Source organism: Chrysochloris asiatica, unplaced genomic scaffold (assembly GCF_000296735.1).
Source record: "Chrysochloris asiatica unplaced genomic scaffold, ChrAsi1.0 scaffold00288, whole genome shotgun sequence".
Lineage (NCBI taxonomy): Eukaryota > Metazoa > Chordata > Mammalia > Afrosoricida > Chrysochloridae > Chrysochloris > Chrysochloris asiatica.
In genome coordinates, this window is record NW_006408806.1 from 1,681,436 (window position 1) to 1,707,920 (window position 26,485).

General features: G+C 39.1%; 1 protein-coding gene across 2 annotated transcripts in view; it reads left to right on the forward strand.

Annotated features, from left to right (window-relative positions):
* Positions 1-26,485, forward strand: part of SEC24D (SEC24 family member D) — a 166,912-nt gene that overhangs the window by 131,879 nt on the left and 8,548 nt on the right. For both annotated transcript variants that reach the window (XM_006874588.1, XM_006874587.1), the window contains 7 exons: positions 234-404; positions 3,770-3,866; positions 3,996-4,141; positions 5,445-5,583; positions 8,112-8,230; positions 18,299-18,478; positions 20,669-20,860. In XM_006874588.1, the coding sequence (XP_006874650.1) occupies positions 234-404; positions 3,770-3,866; positions 3,996-4,141; positions 5,445-5,583; positions 8,112-8,230; positions 18,299-18,478; positions 20,669-20,860 (1,044 nt within the window). The remainder of the gene's footprint in view (positions 1-233; positions 405-3,769; positions 3,867-3,995; positions 4,142-5,444; positions 5,584-8,111; positions 8,231-18,298; positions 18,479-20,668; positions 20,861-26,485) is intronic.

A 26,485-nucleotide genomic window follows, 5' to 3' on the forward strand; every position in this document is an offset into this window, starting at 1 on the left:
TATATATATATATATACACACATATACATATATGAAGGAACTTCAAAAGGTTTGTGGAAAAATGGAATTAAAAGCTAATGAAATTTTTCCATGCACCTTTTGAAGCCCCCTTGTGTATGTGTGTGTGTGTATAATGTTTTCATTTTAATAATGGGCATTCAATAGAAATTTAAATTTGAAACCAAAACATTTTTGTCACCAGCTCCCCCCATTTTTGGTATCTTTTTCTTCAGCTGCTTTTCCAGCCTCAAACGAACGTCTATGAGTCTCTGGCCAAGGACTGTGTGGCTCACGGCTGTTCTGTGACGCTCTTCATCTTTCCCAGTCAGTATGTGGATGTGGCCTCCTTGAGTCTTGTTCCTCAGCTCACTGGAGGAACTCTGTACAAATACAACAATTTCCAGGTAAATGCATCCGTTTGTTCATCTCAGTTTTCTATTCCCATTGTAATGTTGGTGCTTAGCTCATAGGTTAAGAAAGCTCTGCCACCTTGTGGGCAATTGAAAGTAAAGCACAGATGTGAAACTGAGTAAGCAATTGCTTTCATACTCCTTAACTCCCTGCCATTGTTGTTAGTTCTACCTCCTAGTGACATTGGAAAACAGAGTAGAATTGTTCCTTAGGGTTTCTGTAAAAGAGACTGTAAATCTTTATGGAAGCAGACTGCCTCATCTTTCTCCTGCTGTGACTGATGGGTTCAAACTGCTGACCTTTTAGATAACAGCAAAAGATTGAGTTCATTCAATCTCAGATTTAAATATCAATGTAAACTGCTTTCCCATTGCCATAAGCGCGATTACAGTTCATAGTGACCTTATAGGATAAAGTAGGACTGACCCATAGGGACTCCTGGTATGGTGTTCTCTGATCAGCAATGGACTGCAAACCATAGGTTGGCAGTTCAAACCCACCAGCTGCTCCTCAGAAACTGTATCGAGGGTGGCTATGAGTCAGAACCAATACAATGGCATTAAAACAACAACAGTCTTTACAGAGGAAAATTATTTCATCTTTTTTTCTTAGAGTGACTGTTGATTTCAAACTATTGACCTTTCAGTTGGTTGTTGTTGGTTGTTCGTAAGTGCCGTTGATTCGGTTCCGACCCATAGCGACCCTGTGTAGGGTTTCCAAGGAGCGGTTGATGAGCTTGAACTACCAACCCTGCAGTTCAAACGGCTTTGCAGTCTGACACATTAACCCACAGTGCCACACCAGGAGCTGAGCACATACCCACTGTACCACCAGAGATCCTATAACTTGCTCTATGGGATAAAATTTATTAATTTTTTTATTTATATTTTGTATATAGCATATTTTAGATACTTCTAAAAAGCAGCAATGGGCTCAAGCGTAGCAACGATTGTTAGGTTGGCCCACGACTGGCAGTGTTTCATTCTGTTGTGCATAGGGTTGCTATGAGTTCGTACCAACTCAGTGGCACCTAGCAACACATATTTGTTCTAAATTGTTGGAGTTTGGGGAGTTAATACCATTGCCAAGCATAGATACAAGAGATGATCAGCACTGTAACTAGACTCACAAGTACCTAAATTTGACAAATTTGTACTAGATGCGTCTAGCCACTAGATGGGCACAGAGCCACTATCTTCTCCAGTGGACATCAGATCCTTGAAAATTTACCTTATTGAGGAGCAGAAAATTTATGTCTCCTGCAGACAAACTTCCTCCCTAACGAAAGGACCCCAAAGGGGCTAAACTACATACAACTAGTTCCTTTTTCCTAACTTACTAATCAGGTAAGTTACCTCTTCCTTAGGTGAGAGAAGTGAAGAGGCACTGGGAGGGGCCTCTAATGTACTCATTTCCACATGGAAACATGGAATGAGAATGAACGTTTCCCCAACATATGTGACAAATGTTAGTTATAAAAGGTAAAACTATCTGTAATAATGTAGGCTATTAAGGAATTTGATAACACCAAAGAATGAAATAAAATTGGAAAAGCTTTAAAACCCTTTCCAAGATTTCTGGATCAAACTAAGTTGTTTGGGTACACTCTAGAAAATAAACTTTTAATAATCATCTAGAATTCTAACTTTTTATCTCCCATTCCTAATCAGTAAGGGCATGGTGTATGTGGATAGCACAACCTTGCTAGAGTCATAAGGTGTGCATTGATCTGATCACCTAAACTCAGTAACTTAGCTTGAGAGTTATGCACCCAAGTGATGTGTGTGCAAGGGTGCATGAGCACCCTGTAATGTACCATCCAGATATTTTACCTTCTTCCTTTTTTTTTTTTAAGATTTAAGTTGTGCGCTAACCCTATGCCTTGATTTCTGACAAAATCAGGGATCTGCCTGTAGTAAAAATTATTCTTGATGGCTTCAATATGGTATTAAAAAATAAATACTGTTGTGATTCAAAAACAATAACAGCCAAATAACCCCTCTAAAATGTATGCAGGGAGGAAAATATTTCATAAACAGAGTTCAGTTTGACTATTATTGTACTCATTTATTCATATTTATTACACATGGTTGTAATACTGACTCATACTGTAGCATTCCTTTTCCTCTTCAAAATGAAAAAAATTGCTGTTAACAGTGCCTGTCATTCAATAATATTTTAATGAATAAATGATAAAAATGATGGCCAAGAACTTTTTGTTCACTTAGCTGTATGTAAGCAGCTAAGAAGATTATGATAAAGAGTATGTCTTTAAGTTCTCTCTTTCTGTCCCTTCCTCCCTGCGTTTATGAAGGGGAAGAGGAAGAATATGTATGTCTGCTTCTTTGTCATCTTTCAAATAGCTGTTATTTGTTGCCCAGTTCTGTGCCATCGTCATGTTTGTTGGTATAGAAACTGGTAATTTCTTCAACAGTTTCACTGACTAGATGGACAACTTAAGAAGATGGTGCTCTTGTGTTTACTCTCTTCTGTTTAGCTCAGCAGCAAACACATGTATATATTGCATAACTGTTGCTTAGTTGTGAATACAGTGGTAGTAGAGTAATTAACAAGTCTGGCAGAAGAGGTTTCTACTGACTTCCCCTAATTAGCTTCACGTAGCTGAGTGTGGTTTAATGAAAGGAGTACAACCCACCCTCAAATCTAGGGTATTCCCCTGCTTCATTCAATGGGTGTTATTCACTGGGTATTATTCGTACCTCAAACAAACCTTAAACCTTAATCATTTACTTTGTCTCAGTTTTCCCATGTGCAAGATACAGTTTAATGAATGATCTTTCCTTCAGGTGTTGTGAAAATGAAGTAATGGATCTGAATTTAATTTGAAAAGCTAAGAATCACTGGCTGAAGATGCTATATCTTCCTAAACAAAGAAATATGACATATAATATAAATATGCTAAGTCAGGATTGTTGTTGGTGTAAATGCTATCAAGTTGGTTCTGACTTACATTGTTGTTATGTGCCATGAAGTTGGTTCTGACCATAACAACCTAATACAGGGTTTCTGAGGCTGTAAATCTTTACAGGAGCAGAAAGCCTCATCTTTCTCCCGCGGAACAGCTGGTAGTTTTGAACTGATGAACCTGAGGTTAGCAGCCTGATTCGTAACCACTACGCTACCAGAGCTCCTCTGTCTTATGGCAACCCTGAATAAGGTTTCCGAGGAGCAGCTGATGAGCTTAAACTGTTGACCTTCAGGTTCAAGCCCACATTCAGTCCAGCACATTAAGCTGCAGCGTCAGAATTAACACATTAAAAGTAAGAGTTGTAATTTTAAGTACTTTTACTGCCACCTGGTGGACATGGGTTAAGCTTTTTTTTTTTTTCTTTTTCAGATGCATTTGGATAGCCAACAATTTTTGAATGACCTTAGAAATGATATTGAAAAGAAAATAGGATTTGATGCTATTATGAGAGTTCGAACCAGCACAGGTAATTATCATTTATACCTGAGTGTCATCACTAAACCTGAATGTTTCCTCTTCATTAACAAGCCAACAAAAAGAATAACAATAAAATAAAATAAGAGGAAGCAAAATTTCCTTTTTTCTTCATCCTTAGGTTTCAGAGCCACTGATTTCTTTGGTGGCATTTTCATGAACAACACCACCGATGTGGAGATGGCAGCTATTGATTGCGACAAGGCAGTAACTGTAGAGTTCAAGCATGATGACAAACTTGGTGAAGACAGCGGAGCCTTAATCCAGGTGATTTTAAATGCATTTTCTCGGATTTTGCTTTTTAGTTTGTTACTGATAGCAATCAGTGGGAAAGCTAAATAAAATAGCATCAAATGTGTTAGTCTCTTCCAAAGACTCAGTTCCGTTTCTCCAGAAGTGCTCAGTTTAGGGCACTGATTGTATGGTTTCTCCATACTTTATATGAAGTGACAGTTGTCATTGCACGAGAACCCAGCAAACTTGTGGTTAGTGTCATGAACATCAGCAAACTGATTCCCAGCAGTGTAGGATTCTTTCAGGCACCAGCTAACTCATTTGTTGGCCTTCTAATGTATGTTGTAGACCTCATATCAACCACACCAAAGTAGGATTTGATTTTGTAATACACAAAATTAACTGGAGGCTATGGAGACTTATTGGAGCTCTGGTAGCGTAGTGGTTACGAATCGGGCTGCGAACCTTAAGGTCAGTGGTTCGAAACTACCAGCGCTCCGCGGGAGAAAGATGAGGCTTTCTACTCCCGTAAGGATTTACACCCTCGGAAACCCTGTACAGGGTCGCTATGGGTCGGAACCGACTCGACGGCACTTAACAACAACAACAATGGAGACTTATTAATAAAAATAACAAAAATTGTACTAATGGCTATAGTTTTCAGACTTTAGTATCTTTAGTACCTTTGACAGATAGAAATTGGCATTAAGTTGAGAAAGAATTCAGTTAATGTTTCTGTTGTCGTTAAGTCTATTCAGACTTTTAGCGATTGGTAGGTTGGAACCACTGACCTTTAGGTTAGCAGTTCTGTTCTTATCCTACTGTGTCACATCAGGACTCCCTTTTTAATCATTAGTGTTTAGGCAAGTGGTTACAATTCTGTACTTTGAAATGTATATATCATCAACATAAAACCTAAGTACATCCTCAGAGATAATTGTATGTTTTTAAGGGAAGTGAGCCTTCAGTAAGGCTGTAAGAACATGAAGGTATTGTTCTGGACCTTAGATTCCTGATAGTAGAATCAGAGCTATGTGACATGCCCACTACTTGTAGAAAGGCAAACCAGTATTTAGGTGTGGATTGCTCAATAATCTAAACCAGTGAAATACTACTTAGAAACCCAAGTGGAAGGACTAGTTGTTTTTCTTTACTGTCATTCAGTCATTAAAAATAATAGAAAAAATGTACAGGAAACTTTTATATCTTTAGTTATACATACTGTACAGAACTGTACACACTGTTTTATAAATACAGATAAGATAAACAACCAAACAAATAAGATCAAGAGTATGTTAGCCAGAAAAAACATGTGACGTCATTGTTGCCTCTGCAGTGTGCTGTGCTGTACACAACTATCGGTGGCCAAAGAAGGCTTCGGATTCACAACCTTGGTTTAAACTGCAGCTCTCAGCTGGCTGATGTCTACAAGAGCTGCGAGACAGATGCTCTCATCAACTTCTTTGCCAAATCAGGTGACCCTTTCCTCAGCCTCTGATCAATGTAGCTTACCTAGTAATTGAGTCAAGACTTGTTGGGTAATCAACAAATCAGTTTATGAAAAGCACTGTGGTGCCACAGCCTTTTGGCAGATAAATTAGAACTAAAAACAAGTGTGAAGAAGAATTGTCAGCATCTGTAACTCTAGGTTAATAATGGGACCACTCAGACCCACACTATACTGTTTTCTTTAAAATTTCTTTCAGGGGGTGGGTGGGGACAGTCTGAATTGTAATTTAGTAAAGTGTTACTTCAACTCTTTTTGTAACATGAGTGTACTCACTATCACTTGTAAATAGTGGAAGAAAACTCTCCCTAAGCATTAGTGTGAGCTCGCTTATCCATACGATGATAAGGATGAAATGGATGACTTTATGGCTAAATTGTCTTTTTCTCCTGAGATTTTACACCAAGATTTCGAAAAAGCAGTTCAACCTGTAGGAATTCAGCTTGGTAAAGTAGAAGGTCAGTGAACAACAGAAGATGGAAGGATACACAGAGTTACTGTACCAAAAAGAAATGATCAATGTTCAACTATTTCAAGAGGCTAAGCACTAGACGTCAAGGTTGGCTTGAAATGCAAGGCTGGTGATTCAAACTCAACCAGCTGCTCCTTGGAAATCTTATACAGGGTTGCTCTGAGTTGGAACTGACTTGATGTCACTTAACAGCAACACCATCCATCTTTTTTCAAGAGAAAATGGAAAGAATACACAGAGTCACTGTACCAAAAAGAAATGATTGATGTTCATCTATTTCAAGAGGTAGCATATGAACAAGAATCATTGGTATTGAATGAAGAAGTCCAAGATGCACTGAAGGCATTGATGAAAAACAAGGCTTCAGGAATTGAGGGACTATAAATTGAAATCTTTCAACAAACTGATGCTGCCCTGCAGGTGCTCGCTAACCTATGCCAAGGCATTTGGAAGATAGATGCCTAGCTAACCAATTGGAAGAGATCCATATTTGTGCCCATTTCAAAGAGAGGTGACCCAGCAGAATGTGGAAATCATCGGACGATAATCATTAATATCACATATAAGTAAAATTTTGCTGAAAACAATTGTAGAAGTACATCAGCTGTATAGCTGCCAGAATTTCAAGCTGGATTCAAAAGAGGACATGAAACTAGGGATATCTGTACTGATGTCAGATAGAGCTTGGCTGAAAGCAGAGAGTATCAGAAAGATGTTGTGCTTTATTGTTACTTGTGCTTTATTGACTTTTATTTATTGACTTTATTGACTATGCAAAGACTTTTGACTGTGTGGGTCATGACAAGCTAGGGATAGGACTGCGAACAATGGGTATTCCAGAACATTTAATTGTACCCATGAAGAACTGTACATAGACCAAGAGATACTCATTAGAACAAGGGGATACTGAATGGTTTGAAATCAGAAAGGGTGTGCACCAGGGTTGTATCCTTTCACCATCCTTATTCATTCTGTATGCTTGAGCAAATAATCTGAGCAACTGGATTATATAAAGATGAAAGTGGAATCAGAATTGAAGGAAGACTCATTAACAACCTACGATATGCAGTTGATACAACCTTGCTTGCTGGAAGTAAAGAGAACTTGCAATGCTTACTGATAAGGATCAAAGACCACAGTCTTCAGTATAGGTTGCAATGAATTTAAAGAAAACAAAAATTCTCCCAACTGGACCAATAAATAACATCATGATAAATGGAGAAAAGATTTAAGTTGTCAAAGACCTTATTTTGCTGAGTTCAACCATCAGCATTTATGGAAGCAGCAGTCAAGAAATCAAATGACATATTGCATTAGGCAAATCTTCTGCACAAGACCTTTTTAAAGTGTTAAAGAGCAAAGATGTCAGCTTGAGGACTAAGATGTGCCTGACCCAAGCCATGGTATTTTCATTTGCTTCATATGCATGTGATAGTTGGACAGTAAATAAGGAAGACCAGAGAAAATGCATTTGAATTTCAGTATTGGACAAGAATGTTAAAAGTACTTTTGACTGCCAGGAGAACAAACAAATCTGCCGTAGAAGAATGCAACCAGAATGTTCCTTAGAAGCAAAGATGGTGAGACTTCATCTCTCATACTTTGGACATGTTACCAGGAGGGACCAGTCCCTGGAGGATATCGTGCTTGGTAAAGTAGAAGGTCAGTGAACAAGAGGAAGACCTCCAGTGAGATGTATTGGCACAGAGGCAGCAGCAGTGAGCTCAAGCATCACAACAGTTGTGAGGATGGTACAGGGCCAGGCATTTGTTCCGTCACTATGAGTCAGAAACTAGAAACAACAAACCTTTTCTTATTGGTAGGCCATTGCTCTCCACTGACCACATCATCATAACTAGTTAAGAGAAACCATTAACAAAAGACTTTAACATTTTTGAATTTTGTTATTCCATGCTGGGTAGTCTCAAGATAATAGCAACAGAGTTCTTTTTGTTTTTATTATTTGAAAGGATTCATTTCTGATCTAAAACATTGACACATTTTTCATTTTTCTGTGCACATAGCTTTTAAAGCAGTTCTCCACCAGCCCTTAAAGGTCATCCGTGAAATCCTGGTTAATCAAACTGCCCATATGTTAGCATGTTACCGGAAGCATTGTGCCAGTCCATCTGCAGCAAGCCAGGTAAGCTCTCTGTTGTACTACCCCTATGCTAAAGGATACAACAGCTACTCATTCCTTCAGGATATAGTACTCTTGAGGGCTTGTGAGAGTCCATGCACTTAGATAAAGGGGGTTTCAAAAAGTTCATGGAGCAAGTCCGTTATCTTAATTCCATTTTTCCACAAACGTTATGAAGCCCTCTTGTAAAAGCTGTATAGTAAACTACACAACCAAGAAGACTGAGAATGTAATCTTTTTGTGCTCTGGTATTTTTTTATAGACAACATCAAAAAACATATGATTATACGAGATTCTTGAGCCAAAATATGTGTACATTTTGTTGACAGTCACTACATTATATATAAACAAGAGAATGTTATATGTAAGAATTGTCACAATATATACACTGCTTATGAAAATGAACATTTGGTTGTGAAATGTGTGTACTTAAATACTTTTTAGACAAATAAATAATCAAAGTCAACATGACCTAATAGCAATAATGACATTCTTTCTGTTTTATAAACAAATATAATTTATCCATATAAATATTAGAACTCTTTATACTTGCAAGTTATTAATAGATATGAAGAAGCGTTTTGAAAGAACTATCTGTGGGTAATCATCATAGTAACTTGAGAATTTCAGTCTTCTAAATAAACCTCATTTAGCCTCCCTTCTGTAAAAAGAAGAGTAAGCCATGTCCATATTTCTTTTTGCATCTGTTCTCTTGTTCACATTCGTCCCTATGCCAATCAAAGTTGAATATGTGAATTTTGATTAAAAGAGAAGACGACGACAGATGGGAAAACTTCTGGTTCATTCACTGTCGACAGTAGGTGCTGAAAGGACATCTGAAACCCCATCAAAAAGTTGGCAAAAAAACATGTAAATAAATTCTGGCCCCAAATTCATAATCTGGGTTAAGGAGGACAATCAAAAAGTCACACTTATTAGCTTGGACTTTTTCATAAAAAAGATTAGATTGATTATTCGGTTTTCTGTTTCCTATGTTAGTTATCACACATAAGTAATTCTTGAATTTATAAGAGTTCAACTTTCCTTGTTATTCAGAAGAGTTGTCACTTTTCCTACCCTGAGTCATCAGTACATCTCACAAGGTATTTGCTTAATTTGCACAAAGCCTACCAGGTACACATGGAATCTAGCCTGGATAGTGTTCCGTTGTGAACACTTTAAACCCCAGTTTTACTATTTGTCTTTGAACAACTCTGGAAACCTTTTGTCTCTGGAGTATGTCACATTTCACAAGGATTAGTTGAAGACCAGGTACAGTTAATGTCCTCTCTGAAAGTCTATTTCCTAATGTTAGATTGGATTAAAAAACCTTAAGTGAAACACAAATCAACCTATTTGAGATATAACTCTTGCCTACTCTAAGCCAGTAGAGAGATTTAATAAGAAGAATCTACTTTGCTTATATACCAGATTAAAAACTCGTTTTAATGTTATTTTAAATTTTGTGTCCTAATACAGCATCTGTCATACAACCCTCAGAGTGAGGACCTCCTTATACTTTGTGCCTTAGGCAGTTCTCTCCCTTCAACCTAGTCCTGGCCCTGGACATTCAAAACGAGCAGTTCTACTGAGGTCCAGAGTCATAAAACTCGGGTAAGGCGGTGTGACTCTGGACCTCAGTAGAACTACTGGCTTACAGGAGTCCTGGTGTGGCACTGGGGACTAATGCTTCAGACTGCAAAGTCATTGCAACTGCAAGGTCGGTGGTTCAAGCTCACCAGCTGCTCCTTGGAAACCCTATACAGGGTCGCTGTGGTTCAGAATTGACTCGACGGCACTTAACAACAACAACTGGCTTACAGGAGTCCTGCTATGGCGATGTGGGTTAATGTGCTGTACTGCAAAGTTGGTTTGAACCACAAGGTTGGTGGCATCAGGATTGTGATATGGCATCTGTGATATGCAGATGATACAACCTTGCTTGCTGAAAGTGAAGAGGACTTAAAACATTTACTGATGAAGATCAAAGAGCACAGCCTTCGGTATGGATTGCATCTCAATGTCAAGAAAACAAAAATCCTCACCACTAGACCAATAAATAACATTCTTATCAACGGAGAAAAGATTGAAGTTGTCAAGGACTTCATTCTTCTTGGATCAAATATCAAAACTCACAGAAGCAGCAGTCAAGAGATCAAACGACATACTGCATTAGGCAAATCTGCTGCACAAGACCTTTTTAAAGTGTTGAAGAGCAAAGATGTCAGCTTGAGGACTAAGGTGCCCCTGACCCAAGCCATGGTATTTTCAGTAACCTCATATGCATGCAAAAGCTGGACAGTGAATAAGGAAGACTGTAGAAGAATTGATGCTTTTGAGTTATGGTATTGGAGGAGAATATTGAAAGTGCCATGGACTGCCAAAAGAACCAACAGATCTGTGTTGGAAGAAGTGCAGCCAGAGTGCTCCCTGGAAACCAAGATGGCCAAACTTCGTGTCTCATACTTTGGACATATTGTCAGGAGGGACCAGTCACTGGAGAAGGATATCATGTTTGGTAAGGTGGAAAAGAGGAAGACCCCCAACGAGATGGATTGGCCAAGTGGCAGCATCGATGGACTCAAGCGTGGCAACAGTAGTGAGGTTGGCCCAGGATCGGGCAGTGTTTCGTTCTGCTGTGCATAAAGTTGCTATGGGTTGGTACCGACTTGATAGCACCTAACAACAACAACAAACATATACTATTTCTCCTCAAGATTAATTTAGGTATTTATAATACTCTCCAGGGAGGTGGGCAGAAGTTTGTTTTGTGTGTGTGTGTGTGTGTTTAACTATTTATTGTGAATTGAATGAAGATTTACAGAACATAGAGTTCCAAGTGTTTAGAACCACAGTTAACTCTGTTAACCACATACAACTGAATCATATCATCCTGTCAGCATCTTCTCCCACCTTTTTTTAAATAACTGTTTTACTGTGAATTAATTATGTAATAGTTTACATGGGAGAACATTAGCTTTACATTCATCCTATTGTATATCGTTACACTGCTGTGGTTACAATCCCCTCCATGCATCGTCAACCAACCAATGGTACATCCCGCAAGCCTGCCCCCTAGTTGTCAGCAAACAACTCCTCTCCCTCTCTGGTTCTGGAGTACCAGGCCACACCATATCTCTATGTCATTGTCTCTACCTCCATCTCTGGTGTCACTGTTTCTCTGCGTAGGGTCCCGCAGTCCATTCTTCTCCCTTGATGGTCCCAAGGCCCTCTGCTCCTGGACTGCAAAGTCAACCACTCCCCTCCTTTTGCTACAAAATGTCTACCTTTACATTTCCAACCCTCCCAGTCAGTCCTGATAGTAATTATTCACTGTTGTGCCACGAGTGCTATCCCCTTCTCCTTTCATTAGCCCCACCCAGACAGATTGGATACTACTAAGTGGAGATTCTACCTTCCTCCACGCCCTCTGGACCTAGGCTCCCTCTTGAAAGCTTGTAAGTTAGTCACTTCTTGCCTTTGTAGCCCCCCACCCCCATTTTTGGTAGCCAATGTCCAAGTTGCCCATCCCTGTCTACTCTGTATATTGAGGGGGTAGGAATGATCCTCACTTTAAAGATTTGTTCCCTCTTTTGAGCTACTGCATCCATAGGTGTAGGTCAAGTTCATCAATTTGTATCAGATTACTCTTTTTTCCCTTCTTCTTCTTCTTCTAGTTGAGCTCTGATCATCCAGTCATTGAAGCCAGGTCAAGTGGGTATTATCTGCAGGTGCGGGTGTTCTTGTGCATATGCCCTCTCTTCTTACCAGCTGGACCCGTCATCCTCCACTCTAGTCCTCTGTGGCTATGTCCTTGACACTGGGCCCAGGAGTCCCCAGGTCTTGTCAAATTTCTGGCCAACCAGGTCTCCAATTAGGTTCACAGGAGTGTATTGAATGCGGTTAGACTTCGCTCGCAACTTCATTGCTGTTTTCCCCTATCTTCCCCTTATCGGTGACCAACGTGGTCACCAGTCAGAGAATGTGTCTACTCATGTACTCCCATTGAGTCTCAGTCTTGGAAGGGGGTTTACCCTGTGGGGACCCAACTGCTTGCCTTGATGTCTCCTGGGCGAGCAACTTGCTTGTTCTTGTAGTAGTCAGTTGGACTGCTGTTATTGTTTTGTATTTTTCCTGTCGGGTCTTTCTTTCAAGAAGTATCTTCTGTTCTTCTATCCTCTCCAGTCTGGTCTGCTTGTCCTTTCCAGTGGAGATTTCCCATCTCAGAAGATTCTGGATGGGGTTCAGGATTATACCTATGGTCTTATGTAATGCAGAGGCTCCACAGGAAGCTTCCTTCACTGGGCATGTTGTAGCCCCATTTTAGGTATTCCATCAGTTATAGGCAGAAGATGGACTTAAAAGATTTCTATGGTGATATTTCTGGCTATTCCTGTCTCTCCCCCTCAAGTGTCTATTTTATAATGGTATGCCAGGGAAACCAAGATTCAAAAGACAGCCAAGCATATTAACATTATTTCCCCCCTTTGAGCAGAAGGTTTTATAGTGGTGATCTATTACCATACTTTTCCCTACGTCTAAGTCATTGAATGGAGTTCTGGTGTAGCGCTGTGAGATAAAGCACTGGACTACAAGGTCAATTTCAACCACAAGGTTGGCAGTTCAAATTCACCAGCTGGTGTTTGGAAACCCTACACAGGGTTGCCATGAGTTGGAAATGAAATAATGGCACTTAACAACAATAACAACAAATTATTGAATAAGACTGTTTTCTTACACTTTTCCATTCCTTTTTTTTCTTTTTTATTGTATTACCTCCTTTTCTTTTAAATTGCGTTCACTGTTTTCTTCCCTCTAGTCCTTGTAATCTAGCCTTTTAAAATCACATTTTATTAGTCCTGGTGGTGTCATCATGGGCCAAGCTCCACTCCTTTGTAGTATTTGGGAAGGACAACAGGTTTCTAAACTGTCTTAATACAACCTGATTAATGAGAAACAACCTGTGAAATCACCAGCTAATACTAGAAAACTTTATGCGCTTGCTCTTCTATAAAGCTGATACAAATGGTTTAATACATTCAACTGTTAACCAAAGTTAGGGGTTCAAGTCCACTCAGAGGCACCTCCAAAGACAGGTTTGGTTATCTGCTGCCAAAAAAAATCGGTCATTGAAAACCCTATGGAGTGCAGTTCTGCTTTGACACACACAGGGCCACTATAAGTCAGAATTGATTCAACAACAACTGGATTTTTTTGCTATTGCTTTTTTAAAGAACATTGATAACCCACAGGAGTATGTGATATATCTAATTGGTAATTGGTATTAAAGCCATGTGGATCTGGAATATGACCATGAACTGATGTCTTCATCTTTTCATGCTAATTTGCCAATACCAGTGCCAAATAGTATCACATGAAAATGTTTTATGATAGAGAAACATTATAAGAGAGTATTCTTCTCTTATGAAGAAACATGTATTTAAACTATGGTTCTTTTAAAGGATATTAAAAGGAAAGAGGGGGAAAGAAAAAAACAAAAAAAAAAGCCCTGCAAAATAGACTCATTGTCAAGTATGTTTGCCTGAACCGGATTTAAAGTTGTCTTACACATTCCTTAATTAACATGAGAAGAAATTATGTAAATTGTATCTCTTTATCATATAAAGATATTTAAATAAAGGAATAAATTCTAAAAGAACTCTGAGGAAAATTTTTTTCCAGTGTGGATTCTGATAAATTTATGCTCTTTTTCTTCATTAAGGCAAAACACTAAAAAGAAATCATGAACTGTTGGACCATGTATTTTAGTTGTCAGTTTGCAAATAACCATTATTTCTCGTGCATGGCTATTCTTGGGATTATTTCCTTGCTCATTGTCCTGCTGTCAAATGGAAGGGGTGAAGCTCAGATCAATCTTGATTTTTTTGTCATTCTTATGAAATTGGGTTGGAGGTTAAACAACTCAGGGCATTAATTACCTGCAATCTTCTTCACTCATGAAGTTGTACCTGTAGAATCGCTGCCTGTGCTGTGCTTTGTAGCATCACAGTCTGATATACTCCTCGAGGTGCAGGGACTATGGGTTACATCCACTGTCATCAATTTGATTTAGACTCGGTGGCCCTATATAGTAGAATTACTCCATAGAGTTTCTGAGCCTGCCAGTCTTTATGGAAGCACACTACCATGGAGCAGCTAATGGGTTCAAACTGCCAACCTTTTGGTTAACAGACCAGTGCTTAGCCCACTGCACCACCAGAGACCATAGAGTGTGGTTACATGAGGCAAAATGGGAGTAGTGACCGGGTACAGGCAGAGCTTATGAAGGTAGAGTGAAAAGGATTTGGTTACTAATTGAAGATAAAGAAAAAAGTAAAATTAGTTTCTCTAAAAGTTCTAGAATCTGAAATAGGAAACATAAGAGAAAGACTAAGCTTTGGAATTATCTGAGCTTGACTCTGCACTTGTTAATATTCAGTAGTGGCACACCTAAGTTCACAAAGCATTTATCACTTTAGTTTTGAACTATTGTTGTTGTTAAGTGCCGTTGAGTCGGTGCTGACTCATAGCGACCCTACGCACAGCAGAACGAAACACTACCCGATCCTAGTTTCGAACTCCAATCTCCTAATTATGTTTGATTTATGTCTAAGTCTGCTCTTCCCAAAAGGCTCCAGGCATCTTGAGATAGAAACTATGTCTTATTCCTCCTTATCTCTTCACCCTTAGCACAGAACTTGTCCACAGTGGCATTCAGTAAGTGTTTGGTGAGTTTTGACTATGTGAGTTTAAGATGCCCAAAGGCAGCTGGAAATACAGGCGTACCTCAGAAATGTTGTGAGTTCAGTTCCATACCACAGCAGTGAAGCGAGTCACATGGCTATTTGGTTTCCCAGTTCTTATAGCTGTGGTTACATGATTGCAGTGGCTCCATATGATAAGCACTGGAATGTGAAGTACAAGTTTCATGGTTCGAGCCCACTAGATACTCTGCAGGAGAAATATGAGGCTTTATGCCTGTGAAGATTTAAAGCATTGGAAACTCTATGCAGGGTCACTATGAGTCTGAGCCAATTCAGTGGCACTTGACAGCAACAATGTAGACTATTAAGAATGCAATAGCATTGTGGAAAAGCTTGAAAAGATTGTAAGAATTACCAAAATGTGACAGAGACATGAAGTGAGCACCTGTTATTGGAAAAGTGGTGCTAATAGACTTGCTCAGTACAGAGTTACCACTAACCTTTCATTTGTCAAAAACACAAATACCTGTGAAGTAAAATAAAGTGAAGTGTGAAAGAAAATAAAGTGTACCTATACTGTTCTTAAACTCAAGAGCTGCAAGCTGGGAATACAGTAAAGGAGAGCATGTCTTTTATTCAATAAGCATACATAGTGCTTAGGGGAGTACAATGGCTTTGTACAATAAGCACTGTACTGTGAAGCACAAGGTCAGCGGTTCTAGCCCAGTAGCCACTCCATGGGTGCAAGATGAGGCTTTCTGCTCCCTCAAAGATTTACAGCCTCGGAAATTCTATACAGGGTCACTATGAGTCAGAACCAACTAGACGGCACTTAACAACAACCACATAATGCTAAGAAGCCCTGGTGACACGGTAGGGTAAGCACTGAACTGTTAACTGAAAGGTTAGTGGTTCAAACTCACCAGCTGCTCCACAGGAGTCAAAAGACACTGTCTGCTCCTTTAAAGGTTTACAGCCTCAGAAAACTCAAAACAAGGTCCCTTTGAGTCGGAATCAACTCAGTTGGCAGCGGGTTTGGTTTTGCTTACTATGTCTAGGCACTATTTAAGTGCTTTACAAATTAATAATCATGTAAACTTCTTCTCGTTAGGTGCCATCAAGTCAGTTCTAACTCATAGCAACCCTATACACAACAGAGTGAAACACTGCCCGGTTTTGTGCTATCCTCACAATTATTGTTACACTTGAGCCTATCGCTGCTGTCACTGTGCTAACACACCCCCTTGGAAGTCTTCCTCTTTTTCACAGACCCTCTACTTTACCAAACATGTTCAAAGTATTAGAGATGAAGTCTGGCCCTCCTGGCTACTAAAGAGCATTCTGGCTGTACTTCTTCCTACACAGATCGGTTTGTTTTTTCTGACAGTCCATGGTACTTTCTATATTCTTCTCCAACACCTTTAGCAAATGTATCAGTTCTTCTACTGTTTTCCTTATTCACAGTCTAACTATACATGCATTAAGGCTATTGAAAATACCATGGCTTGGCTCAGGCACACCTTAATCCACAAACTGATACCTTTACTCTTGAACACTAAGAGGTCTTATGCAGCAGATTTGTCTAATGCATTACATCGTTTGATTTCTTGACTGCTGCTTACATGAATGTTGATAGTGGATTCAAGAAAATAAAGTCTTTGACAACTTCAGTCTGTCTCTATCACAATGTTATTTCCTGGTCCAGTGGTGGGAATTTTTGTTTTCTTTACATTAAGGAGCCCTCCATACTGAAGGCTGGAGTGTTTGCTCTTCATCAGTAAGTATTTTAAGTCCTCTTCACTTCCAACAAGCAAGGTTCATGTCACAGCTTTTTAATGAGTCTTCCTTCAATCCTGATGCCACCTTCCTCTTTGTATAATCCAGCTTCTCAGATTATTTGCCAGCATAGAGATCAAGTATGGTGAAAGGACACAACCCCGGTGCACATGTTTCCTGATTTTAAACCATTCAGTATCTGCTTTGCTAGAACAACTGCCTCTAGGTCTATGTATAGGTTCCTCATGAGCACAATTAAGTGTTCTGGAATACCCATTCTTTACAACGTTATTTATAGTTTGTTATGATGCACACAATCGAATGCCTTTGCATAGTCAAGAAAGTACATATAAACATCTTCCTTACATTCTTTGTTTTCAGTCAATAGCCATCTGATGTCAGTTATATCCCTTGTTCTACATCCTCTTCTAAGTCTGCCTTGAATTTCTGGCATTTCTCTGTTGATGTACTGTTTGTTACAACTGTTTTGTAACCATCTTCACCAAAATTTTATTTGCGTGCAATATTAATGATATTGTCCAATGATTTCTGCATTCCTTTGTTGTTGTTGTTAAGTGCCATCGAGTTGGTTCCGACCCATAGCGACCCTGTACAGGGTTTCTGAGGCTGTAAATCTTTACGGGAGCAGAACGCCTCATCTTTCTCCCGCAGAGCGGCTGGTAGTTTCGAACTGCTGGCCCTAAGGGTCACCTCTTTTTGGAATAGGTGTAAACCAGTTGGGCAGGTTTTCCAGTTTCTTGGCATAGATGATTGTGTACATCCAGTATTGCATGTTTGTTGAAAGATTTCTATTTGTATTCCGTCACTTCCTGAAGTCTTGTTTTTCACCAATGCCTTCAATGCAGCTTGGACATAATCATGAAGCAGACTTACTATTATCCCATTTTCAGATGAGAAAACTAAGGGAAAGAGAGAGTATGTTATTTGTCTAAGGTCACACACCTAGAAAGAGCAGAGCTGAAGTTTCATGGTAGGCAGTCTGGCCTTGTTTCATGCTGTTTATCATTGCATCAGGCTTTTTAATAACACTAGATTTTAAAAAAACACAAAAATTCAATGATAACTAACAACAATTCTTTAAACATCTGCTATGTGCCAGTACCTAAAAAGCACCATATGCTTTTTAAGTTTACCATTTCATCCTCACAACTACCTCAAAAGTAAGTAATGTGTCTATTTTACAGATAAAGCCTTGGGATTCTTTCTCAGTAAAGGCCCAAACAAGCTTATAAAACCAGTGTGTTCTTAAAACCAAACAGCAGGTTAGCTTAACTAGTAAAAAATGGCCTGTATTAAGTACTGTGCTCATTTAAGAACTGTCTACCTAGGGTCAAATTGACAACAGAAACTTAAAAAATTAGATAAGAACCTTAGGAGGCAATGCATTTATGTTAGTGAGAAAGGAACAACATAATCTATGAGGGTGAAAATGACTGCAGAGCTCAAACAATGTGATCAGCATCACTAAGTGGTACATGTAGAAACAGTTGAATTGGTGTGTGCTTTACTATGTATATTCTCCACAACAAAATTAATTAAAGTGAAAACAATGTATGTATTTCTTTTTCAGCTTATTCTACCAGAGTCCATGAAGATATTGCCAGTGTACATGAATTGTCTGTTAAAAAGCTGTGTGCTGCTCAGTAGACCAGAGATTTCAACAGACGAGCGGGCGTTTCAGAGACAGCTGGTCATGACCATGGATGTGGCTGACTCTCAGCTCTTCCTCTATCCACAACTTCTGCCAGTTGTAAGCATGCTTGGGTTTGGGAAAAATTCATAATTTGTGCTTTTTCATATGTTAGATCTGAAGCATTTATTTTTAAGAGATTTGAAGTGCTGAGCTCAGAGACTTGAATAAGTTGCATATGTATATCATGTGTGTATCATATGTAATTGGATGTATGCTGAAAGGAGGAATTTGAGAAGTTACAACTTGACTGAGTTGTTCAGATGATTACTTTTCTTTCTTTATTCCAAAATTGGGAATTTTGGTTAGCAAACAAGCTAACCAAGCTTCAGGTATTCAAGAAATCTACTGTGTAGCATTAAAGGTAACATATGTGTGTGTATGGAGTCCTGATGTGGCAAGCACTGGACTGTTAACTGAAAGCACTGGGCTATTAACCCCCAGACATTCTTCAGAAATCCTATACAGGCTTGCTATGAGTTAGAACCAACTTGACGTAGTTAATAACAACAACACGTATGTGTAGGCGCTTGTGTGCACACATATATTTATCTATTTTTATACAATGTGTGAATGCCTGAGTGCCTGATTGTTATCACATTTAATCAGGTGCTGTCACCTAGTTCCAACTTGGAATAACTCTCTGTGTACAACAGAGCGAAAGCTTCCCAGCCCTGAGCTGTCTTTACAGTCATTCCTATTTTTGAGCCCATTATTGTGGCCAATGGAGCGATCATTCTTTCCCAAATGCAGTCAGAGGTTTACAAATCAACATATATTTGAAGGTACCTACAGCTTCTTAGTAAACTAGTGGACCAGCAAAAGTAAGGAAAACCCTCAATCAGATGGACTGACATCTGATAGTCAAAACAGTGGACTCAAACCAACAATCATGGAGATGGCATGGGATTGGGCAACATTTTTGTTGTTCTGTTTTTTGTTTGCTCACCATGACTCAGAGCTGACCCAAGAACAACCACCACCACCAGATTGCCCTTGCCCTAAGAGTGAAGGCAATCTTTCATGTCTTGAAGGTCCCTGCACTCCAAATTAGTTCTTTTCCCTTGAGACTAAACAGGTTACCATTGAGGGAGAAGAGAGAGGAAGGCTGATCAACTTATTTTTAATTTCTGTATCCAAACTCAGACTCTCACTTACATAGCATTCACCACTAAATTAAATTAGGTTCAAAACAAAATGCTTACGGTTCTTTCAAACAATGTGAACATCAGATGTGAATCATTACAAATTCATTCCAGTTAAAACTGGATTATCAAAAATTTATAAACCAGAGTACCAGGAACTGTCAAAGACAAGAACATTACCACTCCACTAAAATAGTTTTGGAGTCTTGGTGTGGTGCTATAGGATAAGCTCTGTACTGCTAACTGCAGGGTTTGTGGTTCAAACCCACCAACCACTCCTTGGAAACGTTATACAAGATTTCTATGAGTTAGAACCGATTTGATGGCACTTAACAAGACCAACAACGTTGTCTTGCCTTGGAATATTGCAGTAGCCTCCAAATAAACATCACTCTCCCTTTTGCCTCTCCTTTCATCTATTTTCAACACAGAAGTTAGAGTGATCTTGTTAAATCATGTTAAAACACTTGTCAGCTCATGTCATTCCTCTGTTCAGAACACTCCAGTAAAAGCCAAAACAGAGCTCTACTTCAATAAAAGCCAAAGTTCTTATCACCCAACCCAGTGTTATCTGTATTATCCTCCCCTCCTTCAATCTAATACCATCTCTGGTACTCTCTTCTTTCTCACTTCACTCTAGCCATACTAGCTTCCTTGCTCGTCTTCAAACTCTCCAGGCAGGCTCCTCTACCTGGAATGCTCTTTCCACTGATATCCATGGCTCCAGCTGTCATCTCCTTGGGTCTTTACTTATCAATTACCCTCTTAACAAAGCCTTCCTTATTTAGATTCGTAATACCCATTTCCACTCACTACTGACATACCTTACCTCACTTCCCTATTTTGTTTTCTCCCTAGAACTTAATACTATTTAAAAATGCTATACATTTTACTTGTTTTGTTTATCGTCTCTCTTTCCCTCCAAAACACATTAGCTGTACAAGGCAAGAATTACTGCCTAATAGAACAGTGCCTGGCATGCAGTGGATACTCATTAAATATGCATTGGGAAGAAGGAAGGAGAAAAGAAAGTTAAGAATGAAGGGAAGAAGGAAGAAAGGGAAGTAGGAAAGAGTTTGTAACTCTCTTATCTTTGCCTACACAGCATACATTAGATGTCAAGAGTACAACTTTACCTGCTGCTGTTCGTTGCTCTGAGTCCCGTCTCTCAGAAGATGGAATATTCCTACTGGTCAATGGTCTCAATATGTTCTTATGGCTGGGAGTAAGTAGCCCACCAGAAGTGATCCAAAGTATATTTAATGTGCCATCTTTTACACATATCAACACAGAAATGGCAAGTATCTTTGTTGTGTGTGGTAATATACAAAATATAAACACTTAAGTATATTTGTTAATGTGCAATCATATGTTTTACAAACGAGAGTATATATAGTTTTGTATAAGAATGAGATTTTTCCATGTTTTAATGAATAACAAGTTGGTTTAAAGTTATTTGTATAATGTTATCAGAGAACCAAAATGTATGATGTTTAATAGAAATTTCTGGTGACATGTACTAGTGACTGTGCTCTAAGTACTCTATGTCATTTAATTCTCACAACAAATCCTTGACATAGATATTGTTAATCAATATTTTACAGATAAATAAATTGAGGGTTGGAGACAAGTAATTGGCATAGGTGGGAAGCAAATTTAGATGTGTCTACATGGGCATATCCTCTGATTCATTCCTGGTACTGAACTGCATACTCAAAAAAATGGGCAGGAATCATTCACGGTTGTTTTGCTACAGATTAAATCAGATTAATGAACCAGACAATTATAATCCCACAAGAAAAATACCATCCTTTCTCAGAATTATAAGGAGCCTTGGGGGCGTAGTAGGTTACATGTTCGTTTGTTAACCTCAGGGTCAATGGTTCAAAACCCCACCAGCATCTCTGAGGGAGAAAGATGAGACTGTCTGGTCCCTCAAAGATGTACAGAGCTGGAAACCCCAAAGAGCAGTTCTACTGTGTCCTATAGGTTCCCTATGTGTTATAATTGACTCAACAGCAGTGGGTTGCTTGTAGTCAGAGCAGAAGATATTGTGGGTTTGAATGTAGAAATGAATACAATTTTTAACATTTTTTAGGAAAATCTAGCAATGAATCATAACTTGTTTGAAACCGAGCATTTATTGCCCACCTTATATGCAGACCTTTGCTGTATGAACATCATTGTTATGATGACTCTGGTCTTAACTCTGCTGATGGTGTGTTCTTTGTGAGTGCACATGTAGAACTCAACAGACACAGCTTGTGCCCTGAAACCTCACTTCTATTACATGGAAATGGCATGAGGCTAGCTCAATGCAGTAATTTCTGGTAGGAAGGTACAAGAATTTGGAGATAGCATTTTGGAGGAAGGGACAGGGTTGAAATTTAAGGTTGCATATAGGTGGGGTCATGGTGTGGAGCTGTAGGATAAGAGCTGGACTGCTAAAAGTTCAAATCTGCCAGCTGCTATCCAGGGTCACTATGAGTTAGAACCGACTCAATGGCACGGGGCAGCAGCAGCAACACAGGTGGTCAGTTTAGATAGCTGCATACCCATAATGAATGTCAACAGTGTATTTTTAAAGGAATTTAAAGATGGTTGTTCTTGTTACATGCCATCGAGTCGATTCCGACCCATAGCAACCCTGTAGAGGGTTTCCAAGGAGCAGCTGGTGAGCTTGAACCACTGACCTTGCAGTTCAAACGACTTTGTGGTCTCACTCATTAGCCCACAACGCCACATCAGGACTCCTTAAAGATGGTAAAGGTGCCTATATTCCATTAAGAGACTAGTGTTAAGGTTGTTGTTGTTAATTACCATAGAGTTGGTTCTGACTCCTGGAGGCCACATATGTGCAGAATAGAACTGCAGTAGGGTTTCCATGGCTGTGACCTTTTGCAAGTAGATTGGCAAGCTTGTGTTCTGAGGCTCCTGTGGGTGGGTTTGAGCCACTGACCTTTCAGCTAATAATGAAACACTCAACTGTTTGCACCACCCAAGACTCCTAGATTTAAGGTTGTTGTTGTTATTAAGTGCCATAGAGTCAGTTCTGACTCATAGCCGCCCTGTACAGGGTTTCCATGGAGTGGCTGGTGAGCTTGAACCACTGACCTTGTAGTTCAAACCAACCTTGCAACTAGAAATGGCAAGATGCCTGCATACAGTTGAAATTGAGGAATAATTAGAGTTACAATTTTTATAAACTAAAAAATTTAATGAATTAAATTTACTATGCAAAGAACTGTGCATCTGTTGGAAGTTTTTATAAACTTAGAAAGCTTTCTCTTACATCACAGTATATTGATATATTCTGTCTACCAATTGCCATCAATTCCAAATCATGGTGACCCTTATGTGTGTCAGAGTAGAACTGCGCCCCATAGTGTTTTCAGCAGCTGATTTTTTGAAGTATATTGCTGGATTTTTCTTTTGCGGTATCTCTGGGTGAACTCAACAACAAACTTTTCAGTTAGCAGCCAAGTACTTAAGTATTTGACATGATAAATACTAAAGCTTATTTGCTAAATTGAATATATAAATTTAAAAGTTAGTGAAAAAGTATGGCTACCAAATCTGATTTCGTTGTAAAACACAGATCTGTTGTTTCTCAACATACCCTCTATCTCGGTGTATACATTTCTGAAGGTGGTGATTCCACCTTTCTCATCTTTATTTCCCTGAAGAATTCTGTACTCTTTAATTTGTTGCTGTCAAGTCGGTTCTGACTCATAGCACCCAGGAGCATCTGGTGGGTTTGAGCTGTCAACCTTGTGGTTCCCAGTCCAGTGCTGATCCTACAGTGCCACACTATATCAAATGACATTTTGACATCCTTGAGAGACTCAAATCCATATTCCTTTTCAATGTTCTTTGAGTTTTGGGAATTAAAAATATCGGAAGGGGCAAAATCAGGGCTATATGATGGATAGGGTAATGATTCCCAATGAAATTCTCCTAGCTCTTGCTACCTTTGAAAAATCAGCAGGTACACTGCCATGATGAGAAAACATTCCTCAGCACAACTTTACCCACCAATGCAGTTTCCCACTTTCTTAAAAATTTGCCATGATTGTTGTGTTCTTCAAGAAACTCTGTCAAGATTGCTCCACTGGGATCCCAAAAAACAGTCACCATAGCCTTCTGAGCTGACCTCTTGGCTTTGATTGTAACTGGCTTAGCAGATCCTCTTGAAAGCCCCTGTTTTGAATGGATCTTTTTTTGAACACACCCTAATGAAATTAAAGGAGCTCTGGTAAGCATAGTAGTAACAAGTCAGACTGCTGACCTCTGACCTCAAGGTCAGCATTTCGAAACTATTAGTGGCTCCGTGGGAGGAAGATGAGGCTTTCTGCTCCAGTAAAGATTTACAGCTTCAGAAACCCTATGCAGGGTCGCTATGAGTCGGAACCGACTCCATGGCACATCACCCCCACTGCCACCACCAGTGAGACTAAAACTGAGAGAACTTGTCTGTAGTCACTCACTAATTGCAAAGACATGTTTAAATACTTTTTGTTTGGGATAAACCTGTGAATGGATGGATTGGAATTCTAGTAGTAATACATTTTGACTTACATTCATACATATAAAACAGCCAAAGTTTCTCTACACATTACAGCAGATTGGTAAGTTTGTGCCTCAGTACCTCTTTACAATCTTCTTTAAAAATAAAGTGAGAAAAAAAAACAAAAAAAAACATTGACTACTTTCTTTATAGAGGTATTTGGCACTTTGAAACATGTTATTGTTGTGTACTGTCAGGTTTAGCCTATTGTAATAGAGTAGAACTGCCCATAGGAGTTTTCTTTTCCATTAATTTATTTTTTAAGATTTTACTATGAATTGAGTGATAGTTTACATGGTAGATCATCAGTTTTGCACCCACCCAATTGTATTTTGTTTCATTGCAATGATTACAATCCCCTCCATGCACCTTTGGTTAACAGTGTTTACCTCTATTCCCTCTTTCATTTTTTATTGATGTACACAAAACACACAGAAAATATATATTCGTTTAAACGACCAAAGGGTACATTTTGCAAGCCAGCCTCCTGCCTGCCAACACACAGCCTTTGTCTTTCCATGAGATTAGAGTCCTCAGCTGCTCCATCTCTCCATGCAATCACCTCTGCTTCCATCTCTGGTGTCACTGCTTCTCTGGTTAGGATTCCTTGCTCCGCTCATGCTCTTCCCTGTTGATGGTCCTAGGGTCCTCTGTTCCAGGAATATAAGATTAACTACTCCCCCCTTTTTGTTACTCATTGAATCAAAAGAATCCTATCCCCATACTCTCCCATTCTCTTTCACCAGACCCACAGAGATAGGAGGAGGAACACTATTCAGTGGGATTCTGCCTTCCACCATATGCTCTGAAACTAAACAACCTCTTGAAAACTTGTAAACCAGCTACATAGTGCCTTTAGAGCCCCCCATTTTTGGTATCAAATGTCTAAGTTGCCTTTTCCTATCAACCCTGTACTGAGGGGATAGGCTTGAAACTTGATGTGAGGATGCCTTCCTTCTCAGTTGAAATTTTGAGCAACCACATCCATAAACAAAGGTCAAGTTCAGCAAATTGTAGCAATTTATACTTGCTTCCTGTATCAAACTTCCTTATCTTCTTCTAGTTGAGCTTTGTGTCCTTTCTTGTGAGTTTCCTCATAGTTTAAATGTTTCCATGTTCTTCTTGAATTTTCATTTTCTGTTATGTTGTGAAGTGTTAACTTTCTTTGAGGTTACCCTATATTCCATTAACTTTTCCCTCCATTTAGTGCAGTCTATTTTATCCTGTAATCTATCTGACCTTCTCACCATCTGGATCTCTGTTCCTACTTGCTTACCTTCTTTCATATTGTTATTTTTCTGATCATAGACTGACCTCCTAGTTTCGCTCAGTTTGTTCTTACAGTTTTGTTCTGTTTTCGACACTTCATCTGTCGATTTAGTTCTGGGAGGTGCTGCCACATATGTCAGTCTCTGGTTGTTGTCTGTTCTTGTTGGTTCTCAGTCCACAGAACTTCCTTTAGGATGCTTTGTAGTGCAGGGTTGGCTTTGGCAAAGTCCCTTAGCTTTTGTTTATTCTGATATGGTTTGATTACACCATCATATTTCATTGATAGCTTTGCTGGATAAAGGATTCTTGGTTGGCAGTTTTTTTTCTTTCAGGGTTTTATATATGTCTCCTCATTGCCTTCTTGCCTGCATGGTTCTGCTGAGAGAGCCAAGCTTAATCTGACTTGCTTGCCATTGTATGTAACACTTCTCTTTCCCCTAGCTGCTTTCAGGATTCTGTCCTTAACTTTGATTTTGGAGAGCCTGATTATGATATGTCTCGGTGATTTTCTTTTGGGGTCTGTCCTTCCTGGGGTTTGTTGAGTTTGTTAAATGCTTATCTATTCAGTTTTCAGGATGTTAAAATTTTCTTCCAGAAGCTCTTCAACTATCTCTTCTGTGGACTTGTGTGATTCTTCCTGTTCTGGAATGCCGATAATTCTTAAATGATTCCTCTTCATGTTGTCCAACATGAATCTTAGACCTTCTTCAGACTTTTTAATCTTTTTCTGCTTGCTCTTCTATCTTAGTGGTATTGAGAGATTTGTCCTCCAGTTCACTAGTTCTGCCTTCCATCTCTTCAATTCTACTCCTTTGCCCTTTCAGTGTATTGTCTATTTCTGGTATTCTAATATTAATAATTTGAACCTCTTTCTGTAGGTTTTGAATTATTTCCAATACTGTGTATATCTAATTTGATTGTTCCTGTAGCACTTTCCTGACTTCTTCCTTATTTTTCTCAACTCCATTATAAAGTGTTTTGAAACATTTTATAATCATTTTTCTGAATTCCTTCTCAGACATTTCCAAGGCCTGCCCTCCTTCCAGAATGGAGTCCAGGTCCACCTCTAGGTCATTTGTCTCTGAC